This window comes from Suhomyces tanzawaensis, assembly GCF_001661415.1.
Source record: "Suhomyces tanzawaensis NRRL Y-17324 unplaced genomic scaffold CANTAscaffold_4, whole genome shotgun sequence".
In the NCBI taxonomy this organism is placed as follows: domain Eukaryota; kingdom Fungi; phylum Ascomycota; class Pichiomycetes; order Serinales; family Debaryomycetaceae; genus Suhomyces; species Suhomyces tanzawaensis.
The window spans coordinates 1,412,440-1,427,331 of NW_017963639.1; the positions used below are offsets into that span (position 1 = coordinate 1,412,440).

A 14,892-nucleotide genomic window follows, 5' to 3' on the forward strand; every position below is an offset into this window, starting at 1 on the left:
CTAAAGACAACCGCTAAACAAACACCGCGGTGTTGTTCTTAGAGATCGTCGAGTACTCCAGGAATGGATCGTTCTCCATCTCCAAGTGCGCAGGGTTGCGGAGTGCCTGTCTACGGTAATAGACTCGCTTGATCCATTTCCACGCTTCAGCTCCAATAAGGAACAAAACGCTGAAAGCAACTGCCAAGCCCCATTCATACCCGATAGGCGCATGCAAAAACACCTTGTCATTGATGACGGGGATGTAAATGACCGGGAACACGGTGAGAAATCCCCCTAAAATAGACCAGAACAAAAATTGGTTTTCCCACAAGTCGGATGCCAACTGCTTCCACCAGGGTACGATCGACTCAGGTCTCATGTTGAAAAACGACGATCTCATGTGGATACACTCCCAGGCTAGAAGCAAGGCACACCAGGTGAAGGCTGCGAAAGCTCCAGCCCTACCTCTGAAAACAAGGTTGCACTCACTACTTGAGGAAGCGTTGCAATCGCTTCCGAGCTCCCCATCACCAACTGCGAACACAATACACACAAAGCATGTAAGGCAACAGCAGGCCATCCAGAACCCATAAGCAGTCATATCCACGATCACCTCCCAGGTGAAAATGGTAGCATTTGGAGGCTGATCCAAGATATCATCATTCGCTTTTTCCTGTCCCAAACCCATAGCTGGGAAACAAGATGTGACAACAATAATCCACAACACTTCCACGGGAGCCAAAGGAAATACTGAGAAGCCATCTTCGTCAATAAAAGCCAAACCCACCATCAAGTATAATGCCTGCGCAACGTTTTCGGCCAATAATTGCAAAACGAATTTTTGAATGTTGGAAGACATTCTTCTACCCTCTTCAATTGCATTTAAAATGGATGAAAAATTGTCATCTGTCAAAATAATATCCGAAGCATCTTTAGCAACATCTGAACCGTTAAGACCCATAGCAATACCCACATCCGCTTTTTTCAAAGAAGGCGAATCATTGACACCGTCTCCAGTCATTGCCACAAACTTTCCACGACGATGCAAAGCGTCAATCATACGGACCTTCGTTTGCGGAGCACATCTTGCGATGACTAACGGTAATACAGGTAGGCGGTCAATTTGCTCATCACTCAATGCATCAAATTCATTTGCGGTCATTACCATAACCCGGACCACTTCGTCACTGTAGTGATATAAATTGGCAGGCAAAATCCCAATTTCTTGGGCAATTGCACGAGCAGTTCCTGGGTGATCTCCAGTCAACATATGGACGTTAATTCCGGCCTTGTGGCACAACTTAACGGACCTGGCAGACTCAGGTCTAGGAGGATCATAGATTCCAATTAGCCCTAAGAATGTCAAGTTTGACTCAACTACTTCACGATTAGTATGGTCCTCCTTAGACACGTTGATCTCACGTTGAGCAAATGCTAAGACACGCAAACCCTCGGCAGATAATGCTATCATATTCTCCTCAATGGATTGCTTGTCCTCTTGACTAAGTTCGACCAATTTTCCACCAATATACCAAGTATTGCAAATGGTTAAAAGTCTTTCCACAGCACCTTTGGTATGGACCAAGGTCTGATTGCTATCCTTGTAAATTGCAGACATACGCTTGATGGAAGAATCAAAAGGGAATTCATTGAGATGCTCTAAGGATTCTTTCTCAACGAATTTTTCTCTTTGATAACCCAACCTGGAAGTGAAAACATTGATTGCGATCTCAGTGGCATCTCCATGGGCTTCCCAATTCCCATCAGCCTCTTTAACGCTTGCAATATTTGCTAAAGTTGCAGTATTTAACCAGCGCTTGAATTCACTAGGCCTAGGATCTGGCAATTTGGGCATGTAATCGATCTCTTCATCGGATATTCTGATTTGCTGAGGCGACAAATCGCTGAAGGTCATGTAACCAACAGTCGGATTAACAGGATCATTGCAATCAGCCACAACGTAGGTACCCACGCTAGGAATCCAGACTTTTTTGGCAATCATCTTACCCATGGTAAGGGTACCTGTTTTATCTGAACAGATATCATTAATTCCACCCAAAGCTTCCAAGGAGTCTAATTTTCTAACAATCACATGTTTTTGGACCATGGCCTGGGCACCGATGGCCATGGTAATGGTTAAAACTACCACCAATGACGATGGAATCATCGAAAGGGCCACGCAGATAGCGTAAATAGCCACATTTTTGGTAACATGCATTTCCTGAGACCCCATGACCACGATTGCAAACAACACGGCCACCCAGAAGAGAATAATGGCCAACCAGGCCAATCTTCTCTGTAAAGGAGTACCAACATTGGTGCCTAAAACGTTCATGATGATATTCCAGGTGGATTTGCACGCAGCAAAGAAGTAGTCTTTGAAAACAGGATTCTGGGACTTGTCAACCCTGACAATGAGGGCGTCATCGCTGGACTTCAACGAGTCGGCAATCTTACCAATTTCCGTGTTCAAGCCAGTGGCAACCACGATTCCACACCCTCTTCCCTTGGAGACGATGGACGAGCTGTAGACCATATTCAAACGATCGCCAACAGGCACAGGCGCCTCGTCTTTGTAGATATCAAGGTGGTTTTTGACCACGGGAAGCGACTCACCCGTCAACAACGCCTCGTCTGTCTCCAAGTTCATAGAGTCCACGAGTCGCAAGTCCGCAGGGATGGTGTCACCCACTCTGATAAACACAATGTCTCCAGGAACAACCTCTTCTGCGTTGATGGAGGTTTCACTACCGTTTCTCAACACTCTAGCAGAGGGAGAGCTGAGCGACCTGAGAGATCCCATCGTCTTCTCAGCTCTGTATTCCTGGACAAATCCCACAGCAATGTTTATAAACACAACAAACCCAATCACTCCTCCCGAGATCCAGTCCTTGATGGCCAACGCGATCACCATGGAGATGATCAACACCAACACCATGGCGTTGAAGATCTGGTGGGCCAAGATCTTGGTCACGGAAATCGTTTCCTCAGCGCCGAGGTTGTTGAGGCCATGGGTGGATTGGCGGCCCTGGACCTGAGAGTCCAGCAACCCTGACTCCACTGAGGTGGCGAGGGTAGCAGCAACAGCATCGGGAGAGAGTCTCCACGGCTCAGTCAGACCTGGTTCATAAGACAGAGGGCCCTGAGCTTCAGAGATTCTCGCCTTGCTCAGGCCAGAGACAGGCGGTTTTTCAAAGAGGTCTCTGTCTTTAGACGAGAGTCCCAGCTTGCTCAGGCTACTGGCAGGCGGTTCTTGACTGCCTTGAACTTCATGGCTCTGATCAATGTAAGTGTCATCGTTAGATTCTCCGGGTGCTAATTTAGAAGACTTTATTTTCCACTGGAACTGGAAGCTGACGTTTGGTTTATTAGACTGTAGTAGGCGGTGTAGGAACGGCGTTCAACACACAGCGGACAGTATAAATCCTGGGCTTCGCAAAGTAGATGGCAATTGAGATTTGGAGACTGTCTCGCTTATATACTGGAATGCGAAGAGATGGTGGGGCTGAGCCGGGAAATGGTTACGATTGCCAAGACAGAAAACGGTTTGAAGGGCACGTGGGAGAGACGAGGTGGTTCAGCGTGGGATAGACGTGGTTGAAAGAGGTGGTTGGGGGAGGTACCGAGATGCTGGGAGAGACTAGGGGTATCTACTGGTGGTGTTGTGAAGCATTGTAGATTTAGTTTGAGATAGATTCTGGCTCGGGAACAGCGAAAATGCTGGAATTTCGCGCACTGTAGTCTGGTGGATGCAATTAATTGCAATTAATTCGAATACGAAAATTAGAAAAAGGGGAGAAGGAGGAGGAGGAGGGGGAAGAGAAACGGGAATTACAGGGGAATGGGCACGTATGGGATAATTGAGTTGAGTAGAGCGCTAGCGAGGTCTTTCATGGTATCGTAGCTAGCCAGAGGGCTATGCTTTGTGGCATCTATAATAATAATTAGGCGACTAAGGCACTTCTTCTATTACCTACAGTGCTGCAGTGCTAATCACCCATGACTCCTCGAGAGTAGGGAATGCTAGTCACAATATTATACTGTGAAAATGAAAATTAACATTTGAGTCCTGGCGAAATTGAATTTTGGAGCTGTCATTCCCCGTACTAATTCGGAGCACCAGCAACAAATTGATCGCCTTGAAATTTACCTATTTACAATAAACAAATAATTAAGAGTATCGCCTCAGCAGTCTAAGTGCCAAGATGAAATAACTCGGCTTAATTATACGTATTTCTATGAATTTTCTAAATGACCCCTATGCGCTTACGCTAGTATTCGCCAGACACACGGTGCACTTTTGGGTCAGCCCATTGCCATGTAATTACTGGCAAGAACCACCACCATTTGGCCAGAAACATTAGTTTACTTCGGACCTCTTCGATTCTCTGACTTGAAGAGCCCACTGCTACAATTGGATTATTGTCGCCGAGATCAAGATACTACAGTAATATAACAATTATGAAAAATGTATCAAAATTAGCTAAACTCTCTGACAGATAGCTTCTCTCTACAGCAAAACGACGAAAAGAATTACATCAGTGCTCAGCACTACTATGTATTATAATATAGCCTAGTTCAAGGACATACGGGCCAACTGGAGAACAGACTCCTCAGATTCAGCACCTCCAATGAAACCAGCAGCGTGGATGAAAATACAACCAGGAACACCGCTCTTGTCGCTCAATTCCTGATCTCTCAAGCCTCTTAAGTGCTCAGGCAAACCCTTTCTGAACTCGAATGAAGTTGAGTTCACGGAAACGGTGGAAACTCTCCACTTGGAGCTCGAGTCCTTGAACAAAACGAACTTGGTGACACCTTCGGCATTGTTCTCCTTTTCAATGGAGTACAAGTGTTCTTTCCATGGGCAGAACTCACTCAAGACGAGAATCTCCCCAGACTTGTCGACGTCAAATCTGCTTGCAAACGACTGCTCGACAATGGTTCTGGCTGGCAACCAGGACTTGCCATAGCCCTCCAAGAGGTCCATGAATACGGATCCCATCAACTCACTACTCTTCTCAAACTGAGCATCGAAGTCAGCGTCAGTGGGGTTCTTGTTCCAGCTTGGGTTCAATCTGGAAACGATAGCTGGCAAGGTGATGTTTCTGTCCTTGAACTTCTTGTTGGCCTCGACTTCTCTGGAGTAGTTGCTGATACCGTTGTCGTTGGCATCCAAGGACTCGACAAAGTCGTTGTAGATCTTGAGGTACAACAATTCCACGTTGGGGTCTTCTGGCTTCAAATCCAACACGTGCTGTATGATTTCCTTACCGAAGTGCTTGTAAATCAAACCTGCTGAAGACAACTTGGTGTCGTGGTCCAAGTCGAAGGTGGAGTTAAACTCACGCTGGTGGTGGTCAAAAAACTTGACTCCATCATACTTTCCACCGACGTCAATCACAATGTCACTGCGCTCCCAGTCAGCTGGGTTTCTGGATCTGACCAATTCACTTTTGGCGTATTTTGGGAGGAGTCTGATCAAGTACACGGCCAAGGATTCGTCGGCGTGGAAGGAGCCTGAGTGGGTACAAATTAAGGGGGTCATCTTGAGCTTCTTGGTTTCGGACATGAGTCTAACGAGGAAACGGCTAGGCTGGGGAAAGATGGAACGAAACAGGGTGACTGGCTATCAGATGAAAAACTCATCGCAGAGATGGAGGTAATGTGGTTCACGTGGACAAAGGTCACATGACCAGAGTTAGCCAATCGTCGTCTGGTGATTAGGCATCTCTACTGCAAGCCGTGGAGGTGTGACAAAAATTGGGACATACAGCAGAAGTCGGTCAGTGGAGTGGTAAGAAGTAATACGAAGCCGTTGATGGGCACTGCTGCTTTCGGACCAAAAATGTCGCTTAAATTCTGAACTGGAGGCGAGTGACCGCGAGAAAAAGGCGGCTAAGTCGGCAGAAGGGGCCATTTCAGTCGCCTAGACCTGGTGGTTTCTCAATTCCACAACGAGTAACCTGTTTCATATTTGATTCCGCCCAAATGCAGCTCTGTGGTGCCGTTCGCAGCCGGTAAAGGCGCGGTTAGTTGGGGTGAATTCAGTGAAATATATCGATTTCCAAGTTTTTCCGGAAAGCTGTCTGTCCCGTTTACATTCTGTCCTTCTTCGTTGTTATACATCTGCTTCGCTTGGGGTGGCCGTTTCAACGGTCAAAGTCAGTGAACAAGCTTTCTTGAACAAGTCAAGATCTGTCGCACAAAACCTTAGCATAACTAGTTGTTCCGCAGCCCATCCTAGGTGATTATCCGACTTGTGTCCAGTACGGTAGGCTCATTATGGAAGACAGAGACTAAAGCCGATGCCATGTTTGCACCCATTTTTGGTGCCCAGCGATCTCGTTCGGCATTAGGTAGTTCCGAGCCGGAACCGGGAATAGGCTCAGTTCAGTAGGCCTCTCAGGTGAGAGGAAAATCCACACGAATTAGAGCAGGGCTTGTTGCTGTGTCCAAAAACACCTCGACAAGCGATGGAACAAGGCATAGTGTATGTGGGGCCGATGGTACTTGCCTATTGGGTTAAAAGACTAAACTGTAACTCGGCATCTTATGACGGACACTCAAGTCGTCCCACTTTCCCCAGCAGTTCCCCAGATGACCCCAGAACTCAGAAATCTTTGCCAACGCTCACGTCCTCTCCCAACAAGGAAGTTAGTCGGAAATTAACAATTTTTCGGAATTAGGTTTAAGTTGTGACCGGGGGAATTTTTCCTCGAGGCCATGGGGTAGGAAGCAACTTTTACCTTGTAGGCTCAGCACACAGACTGTCGCAACGTCGGGTGGGGATTGTTATTAGAGATCATAAGCTGGCGCATATCTTGCTCACCGACTCATAACCATGAAGATCCGAGGACGGCAAACTAGGGCATATGCAATGTTACACCCACCCCCTAGCTGAGGGTCCAGAAGCGATGACACAATTAGTGAACATCATAAGATAATAAATTTTCGTTTCTGTCTGCGTCTACTAATGCAACATGTCGGGAACCTGCAGCAATCCCGCAAGCTGCACTGATTCTCCACACTCAACAATAACAACTCATATGCATCGGCGTATGCAAATCCACCCAGATACCAAATTCTATCGTCAGGTATCATACTGGGGTATGGTCCATGAAACGGAATTATACACAATTAATGGCTTTTTCGGGAAGGTGGTTTAGCAACATCCATTCTAAAATTTCTTACATGAAACACTAGAATAGTCCACCCTCCATACGGCTTTCCGGCAATTCCGCTTGCGTGTTCGCTGAAATGAAGTTTATCCGTCCAAATTAGGCGATGCAACTTGAGAACGCGGCTTATTTGGTTTGCTACTTTGTGAATCCAATATATTATTAGATATTCCAGATTCTGGGACATCAGTAGACGGCACCAAATGAAGTGTGGACATTGAATCCCAGTTCTCATAAGAAAGAAGAAAAATGTTGCAGTCGTGGGTTCCTTTGATTATTTCTCCTGCCAATCACGGGATTTTAGTTCGCAGTCTTATTGTTAGTAGAACCTTTCGAATAACTGACCGCGGGAATAAGATCAGCAGTGGGGGACGCGTAAGCCGACATTCGGATTTTTTTAGTGTTAGTTCCACTGGTGGAATGGACGGCAACATTGTCAGCCAACAAGCAATATACAGGCCTAAGGGACAAGAATCAGACATCTTACACGATTATCCGGGTAGAGCTTCATTTTGCCATCAGATGACGCCAGAAAAATCTATAGCTAGGAATTTGTTCACAAGGAAACTTTATGGGGTTCGACTAGGGCACTTCACTCATACATCTACAGAAAGTTCACCGTTATAGAATGCATTGCAGAAGGCAAAACTTTATTTTTAATACGTATTTTATACGCGCAAATAATCCGGCTGTCTGTAGTTTCCGGAACAAGTCTGGGGACTTAATAGTCCTTCACCAATGTGGGTTGCGAAGGGGTTCCAAAGTGGGACAAAGAAATTGTGTCGTGCTACTAGACGACCTTCGACCCGTGTGTTTTATTTCGTAAGATCCTGCCTGAAGGTAATCGGGGCTCAATTGCGACTAATGGCCGACAGCCCCGATTTTTTTGTCTGCCTCGGTGCAGACAGGCAAAAATTCAGTTACGGAAAATTACCCCGCAATGCGCATATATAAATTACACAAAGACATTAATAAACGGTGACAACAATCGCAGCCATCTTGTTTGAGGAAATTGGGGAAAAGTGGGGAGCTGTCTGGGGTTCTCGGTTGTGTGGTCAGTGTATATGCCCCAAAACAGAATGTGCATGCAGAATACTATTAATAATATTGTAAGTAGTTAAATAATATGTTTGTGGGACCTATACAAAATATGCCGCATGACGGACACAAGACCCCAAATTAACTGCTTTATCCATTGCAAGGATCTCATAATGAAATGGGACTGTGACCCATTTCCAAAATTATAAAAGCGGCGGATTTCCTCCCACTACCATTTCTGTTTCTACATCACACTCAAGATTTACTAACTACTACTCAAGATGGCCTACGAAGATAAGTTGGTCAAGCCAGCCTTAAAGGTTAAGTCTGCCTTAGATTCTTTGCCAAACCTCCATAATGTTTACGTTATTTGCATGATTTCATGTATTTCCGGTATGATGTTTGGTTTTGATATTTCCTCCATGTCGGCTTTCGTTAGTCAACATTACTACTTGAAGTTCTTCAATCAGCCATCTTCAGACATCCAAGGGTTCATTACTTCTTGTATGGCTTTGGGCTCAGTTTTCGGTTCTATTGCCTGTACTTTCATTTCTGAACCATTTGGCAGAAGAGCCTCTTTGCTTTTGTGTGCCTTCTTTTGGTCTGTTGGTGCCGCTATTCAATCATCTTCTCAGAACAGAGCTCAGTTGATGATTGGACGTATTATTTCTGGCTTCGGTGTTGGTTTCGGTTCTTCTGTTGCCCCAGTCTACGGTTCTGAATTGGCACCAAGAAAGATTAGAGGTTTTATTGGATGTCTTTTCCAGTTCTCCGTTACTTTGGGTATCTTGATTATGTTCTACATTTCATTTGGTTTGGGCCATGTTCACGGTGTAGGCAGTTTCAGAATTGCCTGGGGTATCCAAATTGTGCCTGGTGTGATTTTGTTCATTGGTTGTTTCTTTATTCCTGAATCTCCAAGATGGTTAGCCAAGCAAGGATTGTGGGATGAAGCTGAAATCATTGTTGCCAACATGCAAGCTAAGGGTAACAGAGAAGACCCAGACGTGTTGATTGAAATCTCCGAAATCAAGGACCAAATTTTGGTCGAAGAAAACGTCAAGGCCTTCACTTACTTGGACTTGTTCTCAAAGAAATACAGATACAGAACCTTCACTGCCATCTTTGCTCAAATCTGGCAACAATTAACTGGTATGAATGTTATGATGTACTACATTGTCTACATTTTCGAGATGGCTGGTTACAAGGGTAACACCAACTTGGTTGCCTCTTCCATTCAATACGTCTTGAACACCGTTACTACCATCCCAGCCTTTTTCTTGCTTGACAGAATCGGTAGAAGACCATTGTTGATCGGTGGTGCCATCCTGATGATGACATTCCAGTTCGCTGTTGCTGGTCTCTTGGCCACATACGCTGTGAAGGTGGACAATGGCCCAAGCTCCTCTGTTACCATCGGTATTCCAGACAACCACAAGTCTGCTGCCAAGGGTGTTATTGCCTGCTGTTACTTGTTCGTTGTCTCTTTCGCTTCCACCTGGGGTGTTGGTATTTGGGTCTACTGTTCCGAAATCTGGGGTGACTCCGCTTCTAGACAAAGAGGTGCTGCTGTCGCCACCTGTGCTAACTGGCTTCTTAACTTTGCCATCGCCATGTACAGTCCTTCTTCCTTCAAGAACATCGACTGGAAAGTCTACATCATCTACGCTGTTTTCTGTTTGGTCATGGGTATTCACGTCTTCTTTGGATTCCCAGAAACCAAGGGCAAGCGTTTGGAAGAAATCGGACAAATGTGGGAAGAAGGCATCCCTGCCTGGAGATCTGCTTCTTGGGAGCCTACTGTTCCTATCTTATCCGATGCCGACTTGGCTCGTAAGATGAATGTCGAACACGCAGAAGGTGACTTGTTGCACTCTTCGACTGACGAAGAAAAGCACACTTAGAAGTGCAAACTCTAACGACCCTACTCTTTAATTCTCCTGATTATTATTTAATTGCAAATATTACGCAAGATGTGTTTAAACTTCGTAACATAACTCCGCTGGCTTAAGGTCATTTGGAGTGGGTTCCCAACCAAATCTTGCCCAGATTGGTGCCATATCGGTGCCTGAAACCATTTCGGACTTGTGGTTGCTTTGATAGTCACGCACTGCAATTCGTGGAAGTTCGTACTACATTCATGATCGCTATTTTTTTCGTAATTTCCTAGTTAGTCTAGATTTGTTTATTATTTCGTATCCTATTGATCTGGGATTGCTATTGTAATTATATGCTGAGTTATGGACCTGTGCCTCATTTCAGTTCGCTGGCCTCGCTGTTGCACGGGGTATGAAGATTGAACTTGTATACATGACACTTCTTGTGGAAGCCAGATTCCTCTTTTTGGCCAACAAGGTTGTCTTGCGTTTCTGGAGGTGTAAAGAGTTGGTATATGCTTCGAGGCTTTGTTGTTGATACACTTCCCTGCCCAGATTCGGTGTGAACTTTGGCATTATACTTCAAATACTGTTCTGAAGGTCTTTTCGCCGTGGTCGTTTCTGGTTTTGTGTCCGAATTTGCAGCCGTGGGTTCCAAATTTTGCACTCCTAAGAACGAACGTGGCACAGAATCTTCGTGTGTCACCACTTGGCTGGTCTTGTAGTTGTGGTGAATGTTCAAAGTCTGTGGTTTGTCTTGGAAAAAGTCACATACTGCGATGTTATCGTAAAGTACTTTTAAGGGAATTCTATCATTAGGACTCAATTGGAATACTCTATCCAACAATTTGTTGAACTGGCCTGATATTGGTAGAATAGAGCGCAAGATGTTCCTGTTGTGGAAAATGTAGGTCTTGAAAACATCGTTATTCACGTCAGATTTGTCGGCAATAGATGCAATGGGCCATGGGTTTCTGGAGCATGCAATGTTAATAAAAAGTACTCCCAAGGACCATATGTCCCCTGCCAAAGTAGGAAAGTATAGCGAGCACGTCTTGGAAGTCGATGGAAGCTCAACATATTGGGTTAAGTTTATGATATTTTGGATGTGGTTGTTAGTGTTGAAGTTGACTACTCTTTCGGGGGCCATATAGAAGCTGGAACCTCTACAGGCGTTGCAGCAGATCAAATCGTCTTCCATTGCGAGCCCAAAATCAATTAACACCAAATGGATTTCGTTGAAGTCGATGATCGAAGGGGCCAACTCCAAGGTGGAGCTCGAGGATGATGGAGATATCGTTCCTGCAGAAGGTCTGACGTAGTCTGGGCTGTAATGGATCATGATATTTTCCGGTTTCAAATCACAGTGATAGATGTTGTTTTCGTGGAGGTATTGAATTGCCTCGATCAACTGCAACATGGCATTCTTCATGAGGAGCTGCTGGTTTTGGGGTGGGCATTTCTGGAAAAGCTGGTTGTCGATGATGTTGGTGAACAAGTCGCCCTGCTCGAAGTAGTCCATAACTGTCATGATGGCCAAATCGCCAAGATTCAACACCTTGTGAATGGTCATTACGTTAGGATGCTGATGCGCACGGAGATGGAGGGCTATTTCCTTCAAGAATGGGCAGTGCACTCCGTCCCTGGCTATCATGGCCAAGTTGATTTCATCCACCGAGCCATTGGGATACTCCTCGAAGTACCTGTGCAACGAGCGCTCGATATACCTCTTGTTCTCAGCCACATTACTGCCCAAGGTGTATTTGAGCACCATTTTCGCAGCGAATTGGGCACCATTTGAATCTTCCACTGTGTAGATTAAGCCGTAGGTGCCCGCACCGACTTTTTTGATGAACTTGAGGCCATTGATGGCGAAGCCTTCAAGGTTATAGTTTTTGGAAATATGTGTATTCATTTGTGGTGGGGGTCTGGTAGGGACGACTATGGTATATAAAGAAATGGAGCCATGTCAAGCACAGGCGGTGCCGAGGGCCCTGAGAACTACAAAATCATAGGCCCGAGACACTGCACTAACAGGCCAGGAGAAATCCGGCGAGATCAGCCGTTCAAATGGCCTGAGAGCAGTGTGTGGCCAGAGGATGTGGTCTGATACGGCAAAAATCGGATGATGTCACGTGCGAAAATGAAAATGGGATGAGTCTCGAAGTCTCCTGATAGTATGACATATTGCCAGGTTGGGCAGTAGGGGCCAGTGGCACCATCTGGCAAACGCCGAGAAGCTACTAACAGGGATCTCACAGGGAGGGTTGAAATGGCGATTTCTTCTACTATCCCAACAATAATGCAGGAACCAGATCCTGGCACGACATGTCGCAATGTCGTGCCATGACCCTCCAGCAAGTGTTCCACAATCCAAGACTCTTGGCCTCGTGCTTGGTCAGTTCTTGTCTGCCGGTCGTGACAAATTGGGCTTGCGAGATAGCGCCAGAGTATTTTCGGTGGATCCTTTTCCGATATTTTTATTTCTATTGTCTACGTATCTGCTAGGGATTTACTTTGCCACTGTTGGGGTTTGAAATTGGATCTTCTTTAGCTTCCCAATAGTTCTGGGCACAACTAACAAGGCAATATTAAGCTTTCGCTGTGTGTTGGGATTGACATATACTTTAGTTCTTCATTGATTCTACGTCAATTGTCCGAAATCACAACTCCACTATACTGCTTCCCAACGCAGGCTGACTGACCACAATGGCCTCAGCCAACTCTTGCTCAGTGAGCCCAGGAAAGTGCTTATCGTAATAATTAGTCTTTAATGCCGCTTTCAAGGCTCCTACCTTCTTAGCAGTGGTCAAGTGGACTATGGAGCCTCCCCAGCCCGCTCCCGTAACTCTCGACCCGTAAGACCCGTTTGCCACGGCAATGGCACAAATTTCATTTAACTCTTTGTTCGAGGAGTTGTGCAACACATCAAGAGACACTTGTGACTTGTTCATGATGTTGCCAAAGTCGTCGAGGAATTTGTCAGGATTTCCGTTGTAGCTTTGTAATAAGTCCAAGCACTGTAACACCTTCGAAGCCTCTTGGAAGACATGTTTCGACCTCTGGTACAATTTGAGCTTGGTGTACTTAACGGGAAAACTGGATAGGTAGGTCTGGTGGAACTGATCGAGCGTCACTCCCAATCCGTTTGCGGCCTCTTCGGTCGTGAAGCCTTCCTTTTGGTCACTGGTGAAGATATCATTACGCTCCAACAATTCCAGCATCGCGGTTAATCTCTCGATTCCTATCGCAATATCCTTTCCATTCCACTTGGGCTGGCTCTTAGATTCAAAGTATGCGTCCAACAACCCGCGCAAACTACCTGTCTTGATATTGGAGTCCTTTGGAAGGGGAGGCAAGCCAAGTTTCGCAGCCAAGTAGTCGGATGCAATGGCCATTTCCACAACTCTCAAGTTATAGTGAAAGGGAGCTGTTTCGTGCTTGTTAGACACCTGCAAACTGTTGGTGATGAGGAATACCAACTCGTTGTCTTCATGTAATTGTGGAAACTTGAACGGAGTAGCATTCAATTCGGGCTTGAATTGGATAAGCAAAGCCTTAGAGATTTCGCCATAGATAGAGGCGCACTGGTCCATCCCTCCCGTATTGACACCTATATAGTGCTCAGTGACTACGGTGATTTTTGTCAAGTCTTTTTTGGGAATCTCAGTCAATCGGTTTGCTCTAAGAATGGCCAAGGTAGAAGCCACGCAGATGGCAGCGGATGACGACAAACCTCCTCCTGTAGGAACCCTCCCATCGAAGGTCATATTGAGGCCTTTCAATGGTTTCTTTCCTCCGGAGACTAGTTCGGGGTGCGAATCCAAAATGTACTTGTGGGCAACTATCAATCCACACATAAAGTAGTTGGCCCAGCTAAACAGCTCGTGGTTGATGGTGACCACACTTCCGTCCGAGGGCAAGACGATTGTGGACTTCTTAAACTCGGGGTTGGTGTTGGTGATGGTTATTTCGTTGCTGTCAGATACCGTGGAGACTGCAACTACCACGTCCACGTCGATGGCCATCGGCAACACCGAGAAGAAGTTGTAGTCGATGTGGTCGCCCATCAAGTTGACTCTCCCTGGCGATCTGGCGAAGAACTGGGGAGAGGTCCCGAAATTGGACTCGAAGGTCCGAGCCAATGTGCCATATCGAGTCTGGTTTGCACGGGGATCGGCGTAGAACTGGAGGTCGTGAAGAGTGGGGATCATGGTGGCCAAGATAGACTGGTGGTGGTGTGAGACGATTTATACCCGGGAAGAAAGTGAAGGAGACCAGGAAACACACCTGGCGATCTGGACGCCGCCGGGATGCCCACTGGGGTAGGTGCAGGAGGATTGCCGAGTATGTTCCGGAAACTGTGGGGGAACTGCAACGTTGCATTCCCGTTGCTGACATTATTTTTCACGCGTGAGGTCCCCCATGCGGAGAACAATAGATATAATTGTGTCTGCATCAATCGCAAAAAATATCATTTCAAGTTGCTTTTTTTGGGGCCACTATGAATAGTAAATAATGTGGGCGCGCAAAAGCAACGAGCTATTGAGTGGGGATTTTGCGGTCATCAACAAAAAACAACACACACCGGTTGATCCGATTGGTCATTTCAACCGCAACAAAGGACCCGTGGGTCAGACACCATTCCGTTCCAGGAACTGGTAATGCCACTTGCAGCTCGTTCCCAATCTGGAACCGACACTGGAATTTGTCGTGACGCTCTGAGTTGCAGGAAGATCGCAAATTTGCACACCCCAGACCCCAACCCAACCCCCCCGCTGGCAGGTTGTTCCGACAAAAATAATGTAACGTTT

The 14,892-nt window shown here is 46.1% G+C and overlaps 5 protein-coding genes across 5 annotated transcripts; 2 read left to right on the top strand and 3 right to left on the bottom strand.

Annotated features, from left to right (window-relative positions):
• Positions 1-13: 13 nt before the first annotated feature.
• CANTADRAFT_6602 (potassium/sodium eff) lies at positions 14-5,554 on the bottom strand (the record flags this gene model as incomplete). Its single annotated transcript, XM_020210925.1, has 2 exons — positions 14-3,335; positions 4,569-5,554. 2 exons carry the CDS (start codon positions 5,552-5,554, stop codon positions 14-16), a joined length of 4,308 nt encoding a protein of 1,435 aa, XP_020064607.1.
• Positions 5,555-6,920: 1,366 nt separating this feature from the next.
• Positions 6,921-7,840, top strand: CANTADRAFT_26390 (uncharacterized protein). Its single transcript, XM_020207750.1, has one exon. The coding sequence runs from the start codon at positions 7,413-7,415 to the stop codon at positions 7,788-7,790; it is 378 nt and encodes a 125-aa protein (XP_020064608.1). The 5' UTR covers positions 6,921-7,412; the 3' UTR covers positions 7,791-7,840.
• Positions 7,841-8,482: 642 nt separating this feature from the next.
• Positions 8,483-10,105, top strand: HGT2 (Hgt2p; the record flags this gene model as incomplete). The annotated part of the gene is made up of 1 exon (XM_020210926.1): positions 8,483-10,105. The coding sequence occupies one exon, from the start codon at positions 8,483-8,485 to the stop codon at positions 10,103-10,105; it is 1,623 nt and encodes a 540-aa protein (XP_020064609.1).
• Positions 10,106-10,832: 727 nt separating this feature from the next.
• SHA3 (putative serine/threonine protein kinase) lies at positions 10,833-11,972 on the bottom strand (the record flags this gene model as incomplete). The annotated part of the gene is made up of 1 exon (XM_020208313.1): positions 10,833-11,972. A coding segment is annotated over one exon (1,140 nt), but the record flags the coding sequence as incomplete, so codon positions are not given.
• A 769-nt stretch (positions 11,973-12,741) lies between these two features.
• On the bottom strand, positions 12,742-14,292 carry GAL1 (galactokinase; the record flags this gene model as incomplete). The annotated part of the gene is made up of 1 exon (XM_020210927.1): positions 12,742-14,292. One exon carries the CDS (start codon positions 14,290-14,292, stop codon positions 12,742-12,744), a length of 1,551 nt encoding a protein of 516 aa, XP_020064611.1.
• Positions 14,293-14,892: the final 600 nt, after the last annotated feature.